Source organism: Amia ocellicauda, chromosome 2, assembly GCF_036373705.1.
Source record: "Amia ocellicauda isolate fAmiCal2 chromosome 2, fAmiCal2.hap1, whole genome shotgun sequence".
In the NCBI taxonomy this organism is placed as follows: Eukaryota; Metazoa; Chordata; class Actinopteri; order Amiiformes; family Amiidae; genus Amia; species Amia ocellicauda.
The window spans coordinates 39,501,253-39,524,445 of record NC_089851.1 but is presented as its reverse complement, the minus strand read 5'-3'; the positions used below and the strand labels follow the sequence as shown (position 1 = coordinate 39,524,445).

The 23,193-nt window shown below is 36.4% G+C and overlaps 1 protein-coding gene across 1 annotated transcript in view; it reads left to right on the top strand.

The window, feature by feature from the left end:
- Nucleotides 1-23,193, top strand: part of pou6f2 (POU class 6 homeobox 2) — a 166,009-nt gene that overhangs the window by 109,940 nt on the left and 32,876 nt on the right. Inside the window, exon 5 of the mRNA XM_066689500.1 lies at nucleotides 21,505-21,639. Within this exon, the coding sequence (XP_066545597.1) occupies nucleotides 21,505-21,639 (135 nt within the window). The remainder of the gene's footprint in view (nucleotides 1-21,504; nucleotides 21,640-23,193) is intronic.

The window sequence follows — 23,193 nt, the reverse complement described above, 5'->3', positions numbered from 1 at the left end:
ATAATCTTCTCGAAATACCTGAGCATGCTGTCCTCATTAGACCAATGCTCACTGTTATGCATCATGTTCAAGTCAGTTAGTCATTTGAGTTAATTTGGTAACTTTGGATGACATCTGTCAGTTAATCCCTTCAAAATCTCCTGCAGAGGTAAGAAAGTGCCGTCTGCTGTGCCAGCAAAAAGGCAGTGATTTCATACTTGTTGTCCAGTCCTGCCACTGGTACATTCTGTCAACCAGTGACTTCCATCATCCAGTTTCCACAATGGACTAAGTTAATCGCAGTTTGGTCCCAATTTAGTACCAGCTAGTTAGGAACTGTTAGTTAGGAAATTAGAATGCTTACATTCACCAAGTCTTCTGCAACTCTCAGAAACGGTAAACAGTCCAACAAGTCTCATTCTGTTTCATCTTCAAGTAACGTCCGACCACACTTAGGTGTGGGAGGAGCACTGTCTATCTAATTACTAAGATCATCCTTAAGTACTATTCTGCCATCATGCACATATTTGGTGTAGTTATTCCTGAACGTACAAATGGTTGACTCCTTAATTACCCACCCAGCTTTGAATATTTCCTGACAGCATTTTCATTAAACTGACATAACGGCCAATTCTGATGTTGTCAGAATTACTGTAGTGACCACATTTCATGGACATGACTATTTCATATTCCTCCTCCACTAACCGATTCACTGCTAGTGTTGTTCCCACAGAGAGCCACAAACACAGGCATCCCATCAAGATGAATCTGCAGTAGGCTATGTGTAATGATGTGATAAGGTAGCCTTACTGTTGAATGATTACTTTGCTAAATTTGCTAAATTGAACCAATGATCTTCTATTGTACTGTGAATTATTATGCTAGTATTTATTTTTGTGAAGACTGCAGTCATTTCACAATTTGCGCTGCAGTTCTTATCTGTGAAAATATCATATCTGTAAAATGTTTTTATACTGATATCCCTTGTGCAAAAAAGTATATTTATGTTTAAAAAAGTTTTAGAAGGTATACATCATGTCTGTGTACTAATTGTGTACTTTAAGTATGCTTTAGTGGTCCAACAGAGCTCATGTAGTATGTAGTTAAAAAAACTAAAACATAAAACAGACAGAGCTCCAGGATGTCCATAATAATAATAATAATAATAATAATAATAATAATAATAATAATAATAATAACAATAACAATTAGCACACAATTGTAATATTAATAATACAATCATGAATATTCTTGTGTGAAAACATTGTTGTAATGTTGTATGTTGTATAATATGCAGTGCTGCAGAATAGGATATTTTAAAAATAAGGTTTATCATATTCATATAAATGAGAGGCAATTTAATAAATTAACTATGTTGTGATCTGAAGGGGAAAATACACTTGTCTTTTTGTTAATAGTGACAACAGTTTGCTTTCTTACTACTAGTCTGCTGCTCTGTGTTTGTTTAAATGGTCATTTGCAAGCTGTAGTGTTTTCCAATGTCTGATTGAAACATGATATACTGGTAGCCAATGAATTGCACTTATTGCGTTTTTGACATACAGAATAATTACATGAATGAATAAGAGAAGGGTGTTGATGTTATTTCTAAAAGTAAAAGAAGACATGCCTACTCCCTATTAGAAGTGAAAAAGCTTCTAAAATGCTTGACTCCATGTCATTTTATAAATCTTGTGAAATAGTAGGCAAATACAATGTTTTAGTTGGGAATGCCAACTGTTATTTTATACTGCCTGCCACTGCTTAAGAAGCACATTGAACAGAGCGTGCAGTGCATTGCAGTTTACACTGACAAAAAGCCACTTCTGAAGAGTGGTGTTTTGGTGCTGGAATAATATTTTGCAGGTATATCTGTTTTACACTGAAAGTACTACTGTATTAATTCCGCCAGGGACAATTTCCTTTTGTATAGAAGTCTGCAATTTATGGGAATTGTTTTCTTCAGTAATTCAACGGCTGTGCCCTGGATGTCCCTGCTGCTACTCCAGTTATAGTAATCAAAATCATAATTTACGCGTTGACTTAAATAAAAAATAAATATTATCAGTACATTTCTGTTGTAATGGCTAATAATAGCCTTTATCAGAATGAAGTGCAGCCTAAGAAAACAGGTCATGTAAAAAGCAGGGACCTAATGATGTCACATCGCACACTATAGGACCTGCTCCCTCTTTCATCTGCAGTAGCCTGAAGTTTACTATACATTATAAAACAAATTGGCAGTGTCAATTCTAATTTAAATGTATATGAATAATCAATTAAAATATACAATAATAATAAAAATGAAGTATTAACAAAGGAGAAGTGTATTTGTAATGTTTGCATTAATATTTTGTAATTTGCATGTTGTTAGATACAAAATATTGTCATTCATATTATTAGTTGAAGCCCAAAATTGACCATGTGCTTTATCATTGTTGACCTTGGAACCCAAATTAACTGCACTAAGAGAGCACTTTTATACGTTATGTATAAATATTGCATACTTTACATTGACTTACTAATATTGTATTTTTCTTACACTTGATTTTTACGTGTTTAGTGTATCCCTTAATCAAAGCACCTAAACGAAAAGCTAGTGCAGTGAGTGTATGTAAGGCTTAAAGGGGAGAAAAGTGATGACTCTAAGCCAACAAGTCAAGTGGATAAACTAGACAGTGGCTGTAGTGCAGCTGTTGTTTGTAGAGTGCAATGCATTCATGTATGGTACATAAAGAAAAAGAGAAAACATTAGGGATAGTATTGCAGCGAGTGCCTCATGAAATGTTAAGGTGACGTGTAGTTCATGATCCCATTATACAAAAAAATGGAAAAGCATTGAACCTCTGCATTGAAATGACGCAGAAATGAGTGCCTGTGAATAGTGTGGTGATCTTCAAAAAGACTATAAGCTTATATGCACATTTCATTCAAATATCAGCTGGTGAAGAGGCTAGTGCTATTTCCTTTGGTGCAAGTAAGCAGTGCTTCGACACCTGGAAGAATAGGAATGCCCTACATGAAGGGACTGGTGAGCAGACCATGAGGTAGTGTGTAATTATTCCCCCAAACTTCACAAGGTAATTGAAGAGAAGGGTCACAAACCTGAACAAGATTTTTTAACGTAGATAATAATGCTTTATAGTGGAAGAGGATGCCTACGAGAACATCCATCTCTAAGCATGAGATGAAAGCTTTGGGTTTCAGAGAAGTCGAGGACAGGTTAACCTTTAACCCATGTGCAAATGCTTTGGGTGATTGTGTGAACCGGGTACTGGAATCCAGGTCGTTAAAGGGTAAAAACAAGAACTGCTTGCCCATTTTCTGTAAAGCCTGGGCCACTGCAGCCTTATTTTTAGACTGGTTTCACAACTGTTTCATCCATTAAGTCAAAAATGAACCTTGAATCAATAGGACTGATATTGAAGGTACTCCTCATTGTGGATAATGTGCCAGGCCCCCCTCAGAGTTTGCAGCTTGTGCATCCTAATCTGGAGGTGCTTCTTCTACCATCCGATACCACTTTCCTCCTCCAGCCTCTCAACCAAGGTGTGATTGCTTCTTTTAAAATGTATTACATGGGGTGTACCTTCAGTTGAATTTGTCGTGCAATGGGAGATCATCCAACACTCAATACTAGGCAGGGGTCCCTTGATGAAATCAAATTAAAAATGAATAATTGTTGGAGAATGCCATGGAAAGAGGAATAGGTTTGTTAGTTTTCCATCACTCATTGCAGAGGTCAAGAGGATTGTTAAACTATCCTATGGAGATGGAGGGGAGGGAATTGAGGATGTGGAGGAAGCTGAAGAACTGATCAAGTCACATGGCAATGACCTGGCTGAGGATGACCTAGAAAAGTAATGATGAAGATGATGATGTGAAGAAGGAGACAGAGAAAGCCAACTTATGTTTGTAATCTCTGGTCGAAATCTTCAGATGCAGAAAGCGACACAGATACATTTTTGGAATTTGATCCCTCCATGGAACACGGCTTGAGAATTAAAAGGAAAGCTGAGGTTCAATTATTTGCAATATTTTTGTATTTATTTAATGCAATACATATAATAATTAAAGGTAATTTCAGTAAAAGACTCACTGCAATTCCTAAAATGTATCTCTTGCAAATTTAAAGGCATTACTGTACATTTTAAGTATATTCATTATATTCTAAAAAATATACTATAAATGTTCAAAAAGCACAATTTTAATACACTTGAAATTCAGGCGTCAGTACACTATGATTAAATTGGAAGTATACCTGTAATATCCTAAATTGACTCCAAAAAGCATCCTTTAAGTATGCTAAATATCCTGTAGTCTGCTATAAATGTGCTTTTAGTTTAGAAAGTTTTTGAAAGTACACTTGGAATATATATTACCTGTTTCCAAGATAATTTTTAATACTGAATACTGAACTGAGTGCACAGGAACTGTAAATTATTACTATATTTAAATTATACTTTTTTCAACATGTATAGGTAATGTTAGAAATAGAAAGTCAAATTTGAATTGTAACTTCAAGGGACATGATCATGAAGCAATAAAGTTCTGTGAAAGTGGACCTGGCACAAAAACAAAAATGTTTATTACAGATATTGTGTCTATTTTATAAATTATAAAGATGGTTTAATAATCAAACCTTATATAATCACTCAATAATTTTGTTTTTAGCATTTAAATAGTTAAATACTCTCCAGGCCTTATGGACCAACACTGTCTTGTCCTTGTGCAATTAAACAAAACACTTCTTAATACACACAACACAACATTTGTTTATTTAGAATGTGATTATTTTGGATGACCTATAAATCCTGCCGGACATTTCCTCTCAAAAGCAGGGTTTGGCCACATGTGGACAAGGTAAACAGCTTTTAGGTCAGTGATAAAAGCAGAATACTAGCAGACATTTGCTGGTTAAATCTACAATACACTTCCAATACTGATATTCATGAGATGAAAAAAAAAAAGCTATAACCACAACATTTTATGTGCGGTTCACAAACAGAAAAATCATTGTTTATCTCCAGAAACACATACAATCAGTTTAAATCATGGGGTTAGCTGTGATCATGCAGGTCTGTTATTTTCTGCTTCCCTTGGTAGCAGTGTGGCAAATCACTGCTGTAGAAAATCGCCTGTTTAGAAGTCAAACATGGCCATACCTCCTTATGTGTGTTTAGAGCTGCATGGTGCGGGTTCCACCATCAACATTATTGGAAAAAAAGAAAAGGAAAAGCATTGCTTTTCCAGAGAGGGTTTTTGAAAAGGCTTACTGGATGGCATTAGCCCGAAAGGAGGGAATTACCCAGACAATCATAAAGTGATTCACACTGTGTAAAGGATGTTCTGAGTGCTATAGTATGCTCCCATCATTCCCTTCAAATAGATCATGTTATTGATGCTGTCTTTTTCCTCTCTCTTTTTCTCAATCTCACCCCTTCCCTCTGGAGCTTGTTCTTGGGCTCCTGCAGAGGCTCCTTTGGAAGTTGTTTTTCAGAAAGGTAGATCTTCAAAATGGACCAGCTTCATAATTGTTACCTCATTTCAAAAGCAGGATGCTGCTCCCCAGTGCACTACAGATGATTCCTATAATATATACAGTATATATTTCAAATATTTTCAGGTAAAAAATATGTGTACTACAGGTTCTGAATCAGCATTATTCAATATTTTCACTTACCTTCGACAGGTCTTGAAGATCTCTAGTGTCTGTCTTGTGTACATCATGGGATGTGAAACATTGAAAAGGTTTATTACATAAAGAGAAAATGTACTGATAATAAAAGACTTCTCATTTACATGTTTCTCTGTTGTGTAGGTGAATTTTGAGTATTTTTAAACAACCATATCAAGAGCCTTGAAATTCAAGTTTAATCCTCAGACTTCAAACCATATCACCATAAGTGTTGGCCAATATACTGACAGCATAGTATTATTTTATTAATGATGATAAAAATATAATGGAGAAAGGATTATGCTGGTATTTTTGTATGCACCATTTTCCATCACATACAGATCCAAAATAGACATTTGTGTCATAAAGGAAGAAACAATATCGGTGTGTTAATTTGAACAAACCAAAACTGTTATATAACTTTATATATTATTTATTTATTTATGGGCAGACTGCCTTATCCAGGGCTGCTTACAGTTTACACGAGCATTACAAAAGTGCAGTAATACAAATCAGTACAAGATTCCATTTAAGCATTACACAAGTACAATAGTATAATCAATACAAAGTACAATAATATAAAATACAAAGTATACATCCCAGTTCAAAGATGTAAGAAGTGCAAGTGCAGACATGATGCAGTTAAGTCCTAGGTATATGCTAAAGGGAGAAATCACACTAGTTATATAAAGTGCAAAATTTCAACAGGAGAATAAGCTGCTATATTACAAGTACAGTCTGGACAGATGTGTCTTGAGAGAGTGAGTGTAGAGCGGGAACAAGAAGAGGCCCAGGATGGAGCCTTGGGGCACACCTGTTAGGAGAGGTTGCTGTGTGGATGAAGATCTGCATCATGTCATGTGGTAGGTGTGGTCATTGAGGTAGGAGGAGAACCAGGCGAGAGCAGTGCCAGAGATTTTAAGCTTGGCAAGGGAGGCAAGGAAGCTTGTTTGAAAGCAGAGGGGAATCAGTCAGAGAGGAGTGAGGATTTGAGGAAGGAGGGGATGAAGGGGAGTGGAGAAGGAGCAGTCACCCAATGTATATTATGGTTAAACATAGGTTTAATTTCTCCCCCTTTCACCTGTTCATAATGCATAAGGAGGTCTCTAAGGAGAATTTATATTTCTTAGCAGACACCTAATGGATTTTAATCAATGTACATAACTTGTAATAACTCCTATAATTATTGCTGTCTGTAATTTCCAAAACTAGGAGACATTTAAAGTGAACTTCCATTTGGACAATCCAGCCCCTCGCTCGGGTATAAAAAAATTGGAAAAAAAGATACTGATCATAGCAATTGCTTGATGTAAGTACAGGAATACAGGTATGTGCATAATGTCATTGAATATGGGCTTCTTGTTGTTACATTTACTACACTACAACCCAAACCCCAAACAGACATTACAATGTCAGACTTTAAAGTCTTTTAAGTCCAAACAAACAGAATGCGATAACTTTACAAGTGAAGGTAAATGGTGTCTCACATGTATTCTTTATAAAAATAATAAATCAATTATAAGATGTTATTTTTATTTTGTTTTGCACCCCATTACATTTAAACTATACATATGATATTCAAAGATATTTCTTAATTGGAAGAATGCATATGTCTATATGAAGAATAGGTGCACACAAAGGAAAAAATAGGGCTACGTTGCAGTGTGAAAGCATAAATCACCTTTACAAAGTCTATACAACTAGATAGTCCTATCTAGTTTTGGGCCACTAAACAGTATTTTAATAGTAAATTTACACTCAGGCACCAGTTGATACCACAGGGCAAATTTTGCGGTCTTAATCTACGTATTCAGGGTCGAATTTGTGGTCGAATCGCAGAGCTCATCCAGTCTGGGTCAGGAGCCAAAGAAGGGGTCAAAAGCTGTAAATCACAGACAGTTCACTCACTCTTCTCTGCTCTCATCCAGTCCAGCACTTCCCCTTATAGGTACAATGCAATGACCCATTGTGTGTGTGCTTCTTATACATGACTTCCTAATGAGCGGTGTGGGGAACTCACTGTCTGTGCTCACAGGTGTCTTGCTGGTATTTTCCATGTGGCAGGCTGTCCTGGTGAGACAGCGCCAGCAGAGGGATCCATTCCCTTCTTATATATCTCCCTTCGTGCATTACTCCCCACACTGCATCCTTTGGGTAAATGGTTTAACTATCCTGTTTATGTAATTGTTGACATTATTGTCAACACATCTATAATATTTGACATCTAAACAGATTACTCCAAGGAGTTACTTAACACTTAAATATACAGGGCCATACCTACCAACTCCACAAGCTACTCTCTCCTTTTGCGTAAAGCTAGAAAAAGTCATGGTGATTGACTTTTGCGATGTATGTAAGAACATCAGCAAAACATATGCAAATGTGATATAGATTGCAAGAAATATGATACCTTTGGATATGATGAGATTCTGTGAAATATACACTGTGCAAGTATAAAGACATATTCCATAAGAGACACTGGACACTTCTCTAGTGAATTCAGTGCTAAAATACATTATCTAAATAATTACCCTGAATGTCATTTATATCTAACAATGGTGTTGAAACCAGCTTCCCCTGAAACTGAAACAGAAGATAACACTGTATGTAAATATATGTTAATAATAAAACACATGAAAACATTTTCTAATAATTTTACTGGATTTGGTTTGGCTAAATTCCTATTCAAAATGTCTGACAAATGAGGGATCCAATTTCTTAAATCAAGATCATCAGTCCAAAATGATAGTCAAAATAGTAATCTAATCTAGTAATCGACTAAAGTAGTCCAAAACAAATTACACTTCAGACAACAAACTTTTTCAGTCCCTTGCTGAATTCTATTTAAAAAAACACACGCTATTTATTATTGGTTTTATTTATTTACTATTGATCAGTGTTGAATAAAAGCAAATTCCTGAACATATTTGATGTATATGTGCTTTTTGTTGGATAGTGAAGAACCAAGTAAATGTTTAAGAAGGATAAGTAGACTTTTCAAGCACTTTGACCCTTCGACTAGATACTTTAAATATAAATTGCACCCCCCTGTATGAACAGCTATTTTCTCCAGGCAGATAGAAGAGTTAATTGGAGGAGAATCCTAGATTACAGTGTAGATTTTCCACATAATTTATTAATGGACACTTTCAAAATCTGATGACTGATGCTGTGCCTTGAATACATGTCCCAGAGAGTGATAGGAGTCTTTGCTGTAAGTTAGAAACACTTATAAAACTGATAAAGTGGTAGACATGGATTGGAACCTTAAACCTTAAATAAAGAATGGGAGGCCTCTGGTCAGCATTATTATCAGCACAGCTGGATAGAGATTGGAGGCCATGGCTTTGGCCTATGTGACTGTCTGACACAGGTCTGATTTTAAACTGTGCACTGTAGCTCCATGTTTTATGTGATCTGGACTGTTCAGAGTTACCAATGCATTACAGACTCATGTAATTTATAGCTCTGTACATAGGCATCAGCCCTTATAAAAGATGACAGGCACAGTTGTCAAAGGCTGGCTTTTTGCCAATTTCCTAGAAGCCTCAGTATGTTACCTTCACAAGCAATACGGATGTCAACAGCCCAGTAGCCCCATAGGCAAGAGAAGGCCCTGCTGGACCTCTTCAGAGGGAACACGTTTGATAAAGTAATTCAGTTCTACGCACAACTGCCAAAAACGAAAACCTGCTTATCTCCCATCAAATGATCAAACTCCACTGCATAAGGATCTATTTAGGAAGACTTGAATGGAGGGTTATCATTTAATGCAATCGCTGGGTATATTGTAAGACGCTTCTGAATTTGCTTCACAGGTAGCACTTCAGCAGCTTCTGCCATCGAGTCCTAAGTTTCATAAAGTAATATTTATTGGAAGATATTTATGAAAGATAAATTCACTCAGATGTAATACCACATATCCAGGAGTATCATGTCTCCATTTGCAGGGGTTTAGCAGATGAAGGCTTTTGAATTAAATTGGTCTTTTCACCGGGGTGGGGAGTAGAGGGTGGCAGCAGTGATGCTGAGGCATGGTTTTCTGATTTGAAGTATAATAGGCATGCTAAGAACAAGTTCTCTTTATTGTAAAATTATGGTGTACTGTTAGGATACTTTTGCAGGATGAAACTCAAAGAAAAGCAGCTAAGAATGGATGCACATTAGGATGCATGGCTCTGTTTCACTTTGATATCTTAATCTCATGCCACAGTGACTGGAAAGACATAGTTTTGGAAGGGTTTTCTCCTGTGCTTGCTCTATTACTACTGCTGCACAACTGTTGAAGCCTTTGCACTCAATTTCTGCTTGTTTTTGTTTTATTTTTCTTTCTGTACAGTTTGATTAATGATATTGCAATTCTTAGCCTGACAATTATGTGTGACCTCTTTATGTGAGAGGACACAACATGAGTTTTCAGTTCATTTTTTTAAATATAATACAACTAACTAAATTAGCTCTTTGCTCAATTATTTTACAACTTAATTAATTAATTAAGCTTTAGCGTTAGGGTTGGGTTACATTAAGGAGCCTTTCACTAACCATTTTATTTTGCAAACACAAGCTGTATTAAGTGCAGTGTGAAACTGCTGTTGTAGTAAAGCAGTGAGAAGAATACATCTATGTCCTTGTCTCTCATGAGCAGAAGCAACACATTATTGTCTTGAGAGTTATGGACTGCCTGCTTTCCTGGCAGCCATCATGGTATAGTTACGTAAACACACAGAAAGGGCACTTCTACATCAATTGTGAGGGGTTCTCTTCTGTATATATGATAGTATTTATGCCAATACTCACATCACAAGTGTGTATGTAAACAATCATGACTGGTTTATCCTCACTAATTCTCAGTTGATACCTATGTTACAGTTTTGGAGAAGATTGGACATTAATGTTAAAAGATTGTGTACAGCGCTTTAATATTGTCATCTATCGGAGCTAACCTTTTCATCACTGATAGATGGCAAAATAATAATGCTTTACATTGCCATGATCTTTAAACGTTAATCTCAAATCCTCTCCTAAACTGTAATATATGTTATGTAATGTAGAACCGTGGAAAGCCTGATGTCTGTATATAACCTGATTCTAAACCCTGTCTTCTTCAAACTCAACATACAGAAACAAGTGATTGTTCACATTGTAGTACAGAGTCAATTCTAGTCTAATGATGGACTGAATTTTTTCTCACTCCCATTAAATTAGGAATACATGTTTCAATAGAGATTGTTTGTGCAAGTGACAGATTCAGGTTTTCAGATAAAATCATGTTCATTATTTTGTAAGCGGGATATCACTTTGAACATAGTGAATATGAATATTTACCCATTGCCGCTGGCAGTCAAAAACTAAGAGTCAACTAAAACCAACATCTGTGTTTACTATATATACTGAGTGTATAAGACATTAGGAATGCCTTCCTAATATTGAGTTGCACCCCCTTTTGCCCTCAGAACAGCCTCCATTTGTCGGGGCATGGACTCATCAACGTGTTGAAAGTGTTCCACAGGGATGTTGCCCATGTTGACTTTGGTGCTTGCAGGTGTATAGTAGGAACCACAGTTTCTTGTGTTTTGATGAACGTGGAACTCTGTTATGTTGTCAGCAGTCATACTCCATTTGATTCAAGGTACACTAAGTTCTCCATTCTTTTATGGGTCTTTCAGCACCAATTTTCTACTGGACTGTCAGTTGACTAACTGAAGCCCATCTGCTGCTCTGCACAATTCATGTCAGCCTCCTTTGACATCTTTCATCAATGAGCCCTTTTCGTCCACTGGCCTGCCGTTGGCTGGATCTCCTTTGGGTGGTGGGCCATACTTGACAAACACGAGAAACTGTTGTGCGTAAAAAAAAACAGCAACATTGCAGTTCTTGACACACTCAAGCCGGTGCGCCTGGCACCTACTATCATACACAGTTCAAAGGCACTAGAATCTTTTTTCTCACCCATTTACCCTCTGAATGGCACACATACATAATCCATGTCTCAATTGTGTCAAGGCTTAAAAATCCTTCTTTAACCTGTATCCTCCCCTTCTACACTGATTGAAGTGGATTTAACCAGTTACATCAATAAGGGATCATAGCTTTCACCTGGATTCACCTCGTCAGTCTATTTCATGGAACAAGCAGGTGTTCCTAATGTGTGGTACACTCAGTTTAGACCCCTGGTTATAACATAAATTTCACAATGATTGTAACTGCTTGTATGTATAACACAAAAAATATGCATCTGGGTGTCGGGATTTGCATCGTTAATGTTTAATGGTTATTACAAATATGAATTTTGTAGGGTGCAAGCAGGGGCCATACTAGAGTATCCATGACAACCAGACATGCAGTATTGTTGAGTACACAAAAAGTATACAACCCGAAATAAAATCTGGACCACAGAGTGCCATGTGAATGAAACTAAATATTTTAGTTATTATTATATAATAACATGTGTTTTGTTATACTTCTTGGCTAAAATAAAGGCACTATAATTCCTGCTGCTTTGATATTTATGCTGATTTATTATGACACCAAGTCTGACTCTGAAACTGAAAACAATACAAAATGTTATAGGAGAAAATAAATCTCCACAGCTTAAGGCCTAAGCCTAATGATTGAGTCCCCTCCAGGCAGTATAATTATATCAGACAGGCAGCAAGAAGATCAGAAAGAATCATTGACGTTTGTATAATGACAGCTAAATAACCTTAAAACATTTCCATGATGTCATCCTTTGATCTTTCAATTGATTATACCTACAAATCATCTAATTAAAGTTGCAGATTTATTGTTGATTAACTTAATCCACACTTTGAGCTCACTAGTCCACACTTTGAGCTTCCGAGTCCACAGTCTCAACAATTAGACAGAAAAGTTAAATGGCAGTTTATTAAGCAGCAATTGATTGAACAGGTTAGCAACCAGTCCAGTCAAACCCTAAGAGAGATCAGGATAAATGAGGAGGAGGTACTAAAGGGACTAGCAGAATTAAAAACAAACAAATCACCTGGGCCAGAGGGTATATTTCCAACAGTAGTTAAAGAAATTAGGGAAATTATTTATATCTCAAATATTCCAAAAGACACTTAGAACAGGGGATGTGCCAACTGACGGAAAGACAGCAAATGTCATACCAATCCACAAGAAAGGGGACAAAACTGAGCCAGGAAATTACAGACCAATCAGTCTTACCTGCTTTACTTGTAAAATGTTGGAAAAAATGATTAGACAGAAAATAGAGGAGCATCTTAATGAAAACCATATTCTTGGAGATAGTCAACATGGGTTTGACGAGGCAGATCATGTCTTACTAATTTATTAGAATTTTCTGAAAATGCAACTGCAGCTGTAGATCACATGAAAACATATGATATGATATACTTAGATTTTCAAAGCTAAAGCTTTTGATAAGGTTCCACACCAAAGACTGATCCTCAAATTGGAAGCTGTAGGCATTCAGGGTAATGTAAGTAGATGGATTATGAACTGGTTGATGTCTAGGAAACAGAGGGTGTCGATTAGAGGAGTTGCTTCTAACTGGAGTGAGGTTGTTAGTGGAGTTCCACAGGGATCAGTACTAGGGCCTTTGCTTTTTCTAATCTATATTAATGATCTGGACTCTGGGATAGTTAGCAAACTTGTAAAATTTTCAGATGATTCTAACATAGGTGGCTCTGCAGATACAATCTCGGAAGCTCAGGTTATTCAAATGGACTTGGATAATATTCAGTTGTGGGCCGATACCTGGCAGATGAAATTCAATGTGGACAAGTGCAAGGTATTATATGCAGGTAACAAAAATGTCCACTATAATTACACTATGGGAGGAATAGAACTAGATGAAGTAACGCATGAGAAAGACCTAGGAGTCTATGTGGACTCCTCACTTTCTCCATCCAAACAATATGGGGAAGCAATAAAAAAGGCAAACACAATGTTAGGGTATATTGTCAAAAGTGTAGAATTTAAAACAAGGGCAGTGATGTTCAGACTTGTCAATGCACTAGTTAGAGCTCATCTGGATACTGTGTACAGTTCTGGGCTCCACACTTCAAGAAAGATATCGCTGCTCTAGAGGCAGTTCAGAGGACAGGAACCAGACTTATTCCAGGTCTGAAGGGAAAGTCCTACTGAGAGACTGAGGGACCTGAACCTTTTCACCCTGGAACAGAGGAGACTATGTGGGGACTTGATTCCAGTCTTCAAAATCATGAAAGGCATCGACCACATCGAACCAGAGGAGCTTTTCCAGATCAGCAGGGACACACGCACCCGGGGACACAAATGGAATTTGGGCTTCAAGGCAGTCAAGACGGAAAACAGGAGACACTTCTTCACACAGAGAGTCGTCACAATCTGGAACAAACACCCTAGTGATGTGGCTGAAGCTGAAAATGTGGGAACATTTAAAAATACATTGGACATGATCCTTGGATTACTTAGTTATTAATGGACACCAAATGAGCACAAGGGTTGAATGGCTTCCTCTCATTTGTAAACTTTCTTAAAGGGGCAGTGGCTTGCACTTTCCCCAACCCCCCACACGCCCCTGACACACAGGCTAGTTTGGAATAAGTGTTAGGCCCTTTGCACAGAGAGCACAAAATACATACATAAATTATGTTTCAACATGAGTATTAGTGTTTCTATCTTTTAACATGTTATAAATAAATGATCATTCTGTGGCAATCTGTAATGTGAGAGAAGACATCAATAATCTCTTTAGGAAGAGTGGTTTGAAGGAGGTCAAGGCAAGGTGCATACATTGATGAAGATGCTCATCTGCCTGGCAACTGCGGTGTTTGTTTTATATAATGTTCATGGAAGAAAACAGTGATTCAGGGAGATAAATTGATCTGAGCATTGTTAAAAGGATGAATGGCTACATTCTGGCTTTTCTGAGCTCTGGAGCCTTATAATTTCCAACTGAAACCTTGATCCATTGATCACAATTAATTAAAAAATAAATTCTATGGTGTTTAACAATTCTCAAAAAAAGCATTTAAAAAAACTGATCACATTGTTTAGGAATTCTTGCAATGTTTTAATCGAGGGACATCTGTCTGTAGCAACACCGCACAATGTGGGAAATGCACCCACTATTTCAACCAGAGCCCCAACAACTTTCTAACATACACACTTTACTCTACCGGCATTGTGAAGCAGCAAGTCACTGTATTCGGCTGTAAGATCTTGTAAAAGAGCTTTAAAAAGGCAATGTTGCAAACTAGACGTTGATTGTAAGTACTTCACTAATCTCATCACAAAATCCATAGTTTTTTTACAAGGCAACAGACACTTTACCATAGAGGACAGTCTGGTGAATTATGCAATGAAGAGTATTTAGAGATGGTTGTATCGCTGCCAATCATGGTGGGAGCTCCATCTCGAAGATGTAGGTTTACTTTCTGCAAATCTAAACGAATTAAACAATCTCTACTGTGGTGTAGGTTTCTAATGTTATTAAGCATTCAAATTCTTTCTTGATGATTTTACCTTAATAAAACATCAAATAAAAAGAGAGATCTGTCAATTCAATCTCTTGATTCGACCTCTGCAAGAGACATGTATTTGTTGTTTTATAAAATTGTAAAGCAGTGCTGACAGACAATTGTCGTAAATAACCTCCAATCTCTGCACTGCTGTGGAATCAGAGGCACTCGGCGCACGCGGTTCATAATGTTATTGTCTCTGGTTAGGCGTAAGTCACTGTGTTTTAATCCAAAGTAACGCCTCATGTTCACAACCGTACAGACTGATTCTCGGTTTGGTATATTAAATACAGAGGTTTTGCATTTAAATGAGATGGTATAATAGAAATAAAATCCTCTGTCCAGTTTGGATTAAAAGCTTGTTTTTCGCTGTCCACTTTGCAACGTTTACTCCTGCTGGCAGATTTTTTTTTTTGTATTTGCATAACTGATGAAAAAATGGATGGTGCTGACTCAACTGTAGCCAATGCTATATGTTACAGTGTGTGATTTTTAGAATTCAATGTCTTCTGTATAACAGGGGTTGTTTAAAAATAAATTCCATCCCATTACAAAACCAAAGAGAAAAACTTTGTACAATAAAAATGATTGCAAATCAGATGTAAAACATTTTTTTTCTTTCTATGTTACATTCAGTTTCCGCATTATAGTAATAACCGGAAAAATCAGAGAAGTGAACATGGCATATGTGAAAGCACTGACGTCAAATATAAACCTGAGAACATGCGAAGCTGGAACACAATACCTTATCAGAAAACACAATACCCATTGTATATTGTAAATGCATTCCATTCCTGTGCCATTTGTTCTCAGTGTGCCAGGATCAAATGCATTTGTGGAGAGGATATTTTTGTTGATAGTCAGATGCAAACATTACTTGCTGCTAAAAGTGGCAAGTGATACCCTTGGAAACAATAGGTGAGTTGCACAGATTACTATACATAGCATTTTATCATTGCTTTAATTGATGATAGCTAGCTAATGTCAGGAGAGGTGTTTGGTATTCAATTGTTCTGTTTTTTAAAAGTTGAATGTCTAAGACAACTTTGTAACTCTAAGTTGCAGTGTATTTACATTGCAATTACTCATAAGAACAGTGTAATCATGCATTATTACAATGTACTTAATGTGTAACAATGATTAATGGTATATGTATGTACACAATTATAACTATGTTTGTAACTAATAAGTGCCATTATCTAATGCCTAAAAATATAGTTACAGTTCTGCTTAGGTTGGGATGTCTTTGAATCCACTAATTCATGTAAGAGTTACACACAATAAACTATTACAATAATTCTCACTAAACTCAAACATGGAATAAATGGGGATAATATCTTAACAGATTATATGACTCATAAATGTATGCATGCTTAAATGATGCTATTGAGTCCTTAAAATGATGAATATTGAATCAATACTTCAATTCAATTCAACTCAATTCACTCCTGTCAAGAAGTTGTGATAAGTGTTGCAGTTCCAAGGCTTTAGACAGATTGTTTTACAGGACAAACTCCAGAGGACATCTGCATCCTTCCAGGGTGGTGAAAGAGTTCAACTTTTAGGTGTCTGTCAATCAGAGGAAAGTCAGTTTGAAGAATGCGTTGCAATGAAAGTTAAAAGGAATTCATATAAAAGAGTCAAGTCTAGCTGCTGGATTGTTTTCCTTTCTGGATTAGGATTATTCTTGCATCTTACAGAATGGTTTGACTTCTTGAGGCCTTCCTTAGCGGTACAGAGTGCAGCGCACAGAGAAAAGGTGAAGTTAGAAGCCATGTGTCAGTTGGGAGCAAATTCAGTAACTTCTTTATCATTTCAGATCCTTTTCTGAGCTTCTTGAATCTCTGTGCTCTCAAATGTGTATGTGGACCTTTTTTAATTGAGCACACCAGCTCTTCTCACAGTTCCCTAGTCCGTGGTGATTGGACAGTTCAAATTCAGGGGTTTTGATCTGAGGCGATGTGGTAGTTCCTCATTGGCATGTTTACTCAGAGGACAGCCCACCATTTAGGCAACGTTGAAGTTGTCTAAAACTAGAGGAGCAGCGAGAGCATTTGCAGGTTGGTTTGTCACAAGTATTTCCTTGATTTAATATTGCTTGATTTAATAACTCCCACGTCATAGTTGTGAGAAACAAGATCTGCGAGAAGCTTGATTGACACAGCATGCTATTTTAGATTTGATACAATGGAAATATGGCAGGGTGAAATTCACATGCAGTTATGCCACTGATGCACAGCAAGAATATTTTTTATTTAATTAGACCCTGTTTGAATAGTAATCTAATTTTAAAGAATGTAATCTATTTTACTATAGGCAACAGTTAGTTTGATAAATCTGCAAGTCTGACTTTTAAGACGTTAAAGATAATTTATCAGCACAAGCTTGCCTTATGATTTAGAAAGACTGGTGTGAAAAGAAAATCACATTAAATAGGCAGTTGTCTAAAACTATAATATACTTTACCCAAGAATGCATGCCACATTGAAATTAAAATATGCCAGGCAAATTTCCTGTGTTAAATGAATAAACTAATTAATTTTAAATCAGTAAAATGTATTTAAAATATAATAATAATACATACATACATACATACATACATACATACATACATACATACATACATACATACATACAAAGATATATAGATGTTTTTCTATCAACAATTTTCACAAAACTATCTGCTGATGACTTTCAGAGAACAAGCTATATCAATCTTTGGCAATTCCATGCTGCTAACATAAAACAAGATTTAAAAAAAAAAGAAATGTAGTGTCTTATTTAATGTGATTAACCTTTACTGTCAATGGAAAAGTATTGATCACACATGACATTTTTTTTCCATTATATTTCAGAAACAGTAATGAAATATGGTCATGGGATGTAATAAAAATAAATGGTGATGGCAATGGTCTCACCTAACAAAGCTACTCTTCTTATGAGGTTTTATTGTTAAAATCGTAGTTTTTAAACATATTTGAAGGTGAGTAAAGGGGATGCATGTTAGAACATGGTATGTAGATTTCTAAACATATTTTTGTAATACATTCTTGCATATTTGTACAGCATGACTACTTTTCTAAATTGAAAGTACTGTATGCATATTGTATATATGGCATTATGAAATGGTACAATATAATAACAATAATGGGTTTGTATTCCTGTAGACTTATATTGGGTTCCGCCACTTCTCAGAAGGGAGATCTGACCATATCTCTGTAGGGAAGGTCTCAAGGTTGATCCAGGTTAGACGTCTTGTGTTCTTACTATTGGATTGAGGATTTTGTTTTAATTAACCTGGTGGTTATTAATATTTACTCTGAGAAAATACAAATATGTAATTTCATATTTTAGAGTATAGTGCTGCAGCGTTCTCCTTCCTTCATTCTTGTTGACAGTATGATTTTGAAAGCAATAATCATACAGTGTATGGGTTGTAATCAGTTTGCTTGGCATGAATTGCCTGGATAATACTTTGAAATTACATTGTGCAATGCTGGCCTCCTACAATAGTTTGTTTTAATCAATATAGGACAGAATCATGAAGACCTACACAACTGCACTCCACATTGGTCAGGGTCAAGTCATGGCTGCATCAACATCAGCATTATTTTACTTGCTTTCATGGTAATGGATTAATACAAGATGAATAGTGGATAGGAAAAAGGTTTACATTACAACAATCTTTAAACATCAAAATGGTGACCTTTGTTTAAGTCAAATCCTTGAAAACTGTAATATGTATGTTATTAATGTACTCTGAACTGCCTTTCAAGTTGTGATGTCCTTGAGGTGATTCTAAACCCTGTGTTCCTCAAGTTCCAATGTCCCTACAGAAACAAATTATTGTCTGGAATCAAAAACATTCCACCAACGATCAGTGCATATATCTGATATAATTATATATATCATATACTGTATTATCATCATCACCAACAGCCTATATCAATCCACAGCTGGATGAGGGTCTCCGCAAGATGAAACATTTGCTTTGATCTATAGCTTCCCCTTCCCATGCCATGCCTGTAAAGTGTATCGAGTCTTCACATCTTTTATGTGGTCGCCTTCTAGGTCTTTATTCATGTCTTGATATCCTTTCGATAGCTTCCTTTGTCCATCTTTGATCTGTTCTTCTTGCGATATATCTGACCCATTGCCATTTTCACATTTTCACTCTTTCAGTTAAGTTATTCCAAGCATACATCTTTCCATGCTTCTTTGTTTCATCTACAGTTGCTGTTTAGTGGGTTTAGTGACCAGGTTTCACAGTCATAAGTGAGCACTGGTAGTATCCATTGATCTTCTTACTTTTTCTTAGATTTAACAAAGCTATTAAATGTAATATCAGTTTCACTCAAGTTCATTTTCAGTCCAGTTTTCTTGCTTGCATCCGAGAGTTCTTGAATTTGAAGCTGCAGGTCTTCAGGTGCTTTTGCAAATATGATGATGAAGTTGATCAAAAAGGGTCCATCTAACTTGATTCCTTTTTCTTCTCAGTCCAAAGTCTTCAAAACGTCTTCAAGAGTTGACGTGGTGGTGGAGTCGAATTGTTGATATAGCATTGTATATTTAATAATAGTTATATAGGTTTCCTCAATGTTTTGATTTCTTAGAGCCCTGATGACTGAGTTTGTATTTTGACGCAGTCAAAGTTTCACTTGGAATGTTATATAGATAATAAAGATAAGCATTTGTAGGTGGTTTTGTACATTTGCTTGCAGTCAATGTAATTATATTGAAAAAAAAATATAGTAAATAGTAAGTTGATCTGTTAACTTTTTATAACTGACAGATTCATTAAGATTTCTAGTAATTATGGTTTATAAATATAAAAATCTAATTTTTGAAATTTATTTTTGCAATAAACAGTAAATAGTACCATATAAGATTAAGTCACAATGGGAGGAAAAAACATGTAAACTTACTAAAATACATACGTATACATGATACTGATTTAGCAGGCTACATGTTATTTACAGTAGACACATTCTATATTAATTATATTAATATCATTAATTAACTTACTACATTAATTAATACATATTTTGCAGATTTTTGGGACCCGCAACCATATGTATTTTTTTTTTAAATGTTGCCTTATTCATAAAGAATTTCAAATTTGGCAATTGTGACAAGAACATGCTTCGCTATTGATTTGCATGAAGTTGTTACTTGTAGTTTGTTAGTTTGTAGACCACAGATGAGGCTCTTATGTGATCAACCTAAACAATGCAGCTACTTAAATCTTGTTCCCATTATCTAAAAGTTGCATGAGTGATCAATCCTGAAGTGGACTGTCCTGCAACAGTAGTGTGCTTTTGATAGGGCTGCCCTGTAGAAACAACAAGACCTCCGTGTGAAAAGGCACTCCATATTAATTTCTGGGTCTAGATGAGTTTATTACAAGACAATGTAGTGGGCTTCGTGATGCAAAGATAAAGAGTGTAATTTAAAAAAATATATATATATAAGGAGAAGGGAATGGACAATAGTTCTTAGTCAAAGTGGTTTGTGAAGGTGACAGGACAGGTTACTGTGATGCATTGCTGTGTTTGTTCCCTCTATTGTTAAAGGTATGTGGTCTGAGCAGACAGGGTCCCTCTGAAACCACTGACCGAACAGAAAGATTCACAGGGGGCTACAGAAGCTGTTAAAGCTGTAAACAGACCACTTTTTCACTTCTTGTCCAGCTTCAGTTTGGCTCTGTTAGCATCAGATAAAATAAAGGAGGTCATAAGACAGAGCTTTCACAGAACGACTTATGAAAGTGCTGTGGGTTGTGTATTGTTTTAGGATTTAGACTCTGTAGTTAACTATCCAGTAGCATACTCAAAAACCTGGACCAGCTGTACACAATATGCCAGATACCTTTGTTCCACTGGGTAATTTTGTCAAATAGTTTTGTGAAAGGAAAAACATTCCTAGAGAGCTTCTAGTTCAAACCGGAGATTCGCTTTTAGAGGACGTGCCTTTACAACTAATATACTGTATTTATGTGTACTCCTTGTGTTCTGGCCCATGAGTATAACTAACGGGCTATTTTTACCAGTAATGTGGAGTTTTAATTTGAGATTTCCAGTTATATAGGGTTGAATATTTCGAATTGAATATGAAACACCATGCAATTAATAGGCACCTTTACACTGCCATTTTTGATCCGGATTGGTAGCATTTGATCCTGCTCAGAAATGGCAGTGTAAATGCTCAGAGACTGGATCAAATGTACCTCTCAGGGAGATTGTACAGATCAGGGTCAAATGCATCGGTAGTATTTGAACCTGGCAGTGTAAACGCTCGACCGGTTCAAGTTCCGGCATGCACTGCGGCACTACCAAACTTGTTTCCTTTTGTGTTTTTCAGCTCAATCCACTAGCCAGCCAGGCAGCAGCTGCAGCGGCAGCCATGGGCTCCATCACCGGCTCTCAAGCGTTCAGCAACGCCTTGTCAGGACTCCAAGGAGTCACCGGACAGCTAGTCACCAATGCACAAGGACAGGTTGGTGAAAACTGTATTGTTGGTGCTGGGTCATCAGAGCTACTGTTGGATTCACTGCTACTTACCAGAACCCTCATTAAAATGTTTAAAGAGCTGTTTGAAATATTAACTTCAGTTACATTTTTGATCATATGTTCTTCTACATTTGCTAGGGTGCCACATTAACATCAGGAAGGAAAATTGGCTCAAAATGCCAGATTAATCACCCACTACAACTACGCAGAAACCCCCCAGATAGCCAGCCACTTGGTCAGTTTAGTGGTCACTGTATTTGTTTTTCCTGGCACTAACACTTTTCTTAGCTCATAGTAAAGCTCTCCTTGCAAAGGTAAACCACACATTGCTGTGCAGTTATATAACAGTGGTGGGAAACAGATAGTGTGGGGCTTCATGTTATAATAGAACCCTGTTAGATGGAAAAGGGGTAATATGATCTTAATAAGCAACATTGAAAATGGTTTAAGATTGCAGACATCGAGTCAAATGAGTTTGATAACATTTTCCAAGACGAAATGTTGTGATTATGATGATTTAATCTTTATTTTCCCCCAACTATGATTACATTTGAGTGCACACCCTTTTTCAAATTTCACAGGTGAATTTCCAGAACCTAACCTGGTTGTCAGTCCACAATTTCTAGTTTTTAATCACACCATTGCATTGAAAGAGAGCATCAAAGAGAATATAGTATGAAGTAATCATTATTTCCACTAAATATTATATTTACCTCAACAACAAGAGACTGTAAGGACCATTGACACATTTATCTTGAACACAATATAGAGGTGTGTTATATCTTTTAAAAAATAATAATAATAAAGGCAGAAGCTTGTGTTATTTCTCTCATAAATACTTAAACATGAATTAACCCTGGATGGGGAAAAGCCTTTGGTTCCACAGTTGAAGGTATCCAAAGAAAAGCATGAAAATAGAATCACTTTGCTTTTGTTGATCTATTTAAAGTATTAGCACAGAATGATTTTTTAATATTATTTCAAAATAAATAATCATAATGGGACTTGCTCTGTTAGTGAGCTTCACATTATTTTGACTTAACTGTCTTCCATTATAAGAGATTATGTTTAAATAAGCCAGTAGTTTCTGCTTTGTTTACTTAATTATTCTTTACTTCCGCTACATTTTTGGCTGACTGAGGTTTCCAGTCACAAAGCTGGCCAGATCATTCAAACTCAGCTGTGAATTTAACAAGGTCTTGCAAATGAATATCTGGTACACTGAAAAAAGGACAATATTCTGAATGTTTTGTCGGCAGCTGCTGAGTAAACATGTTTTCCTGGGGCACACTGGTTCATGGACCACTTAACTGATTACTTACCAAAACGTATGTTACATAAACAGACGAAGCACATACCAACATCTCTAGACAGAAAATTCGTCACACAGCCACAGTGCACCGATTGAAGGGGCTCAGAGCGATTGAATGAAAAAGTGATGTCCAGGTTTTTTTTTGTGGAGTATACTATGTATAAGGAGTGGCGTTGCAAGGCGCGTTGCTGGTATATTTGCAGCATGTTCAACTCTCCAGAAATAAAC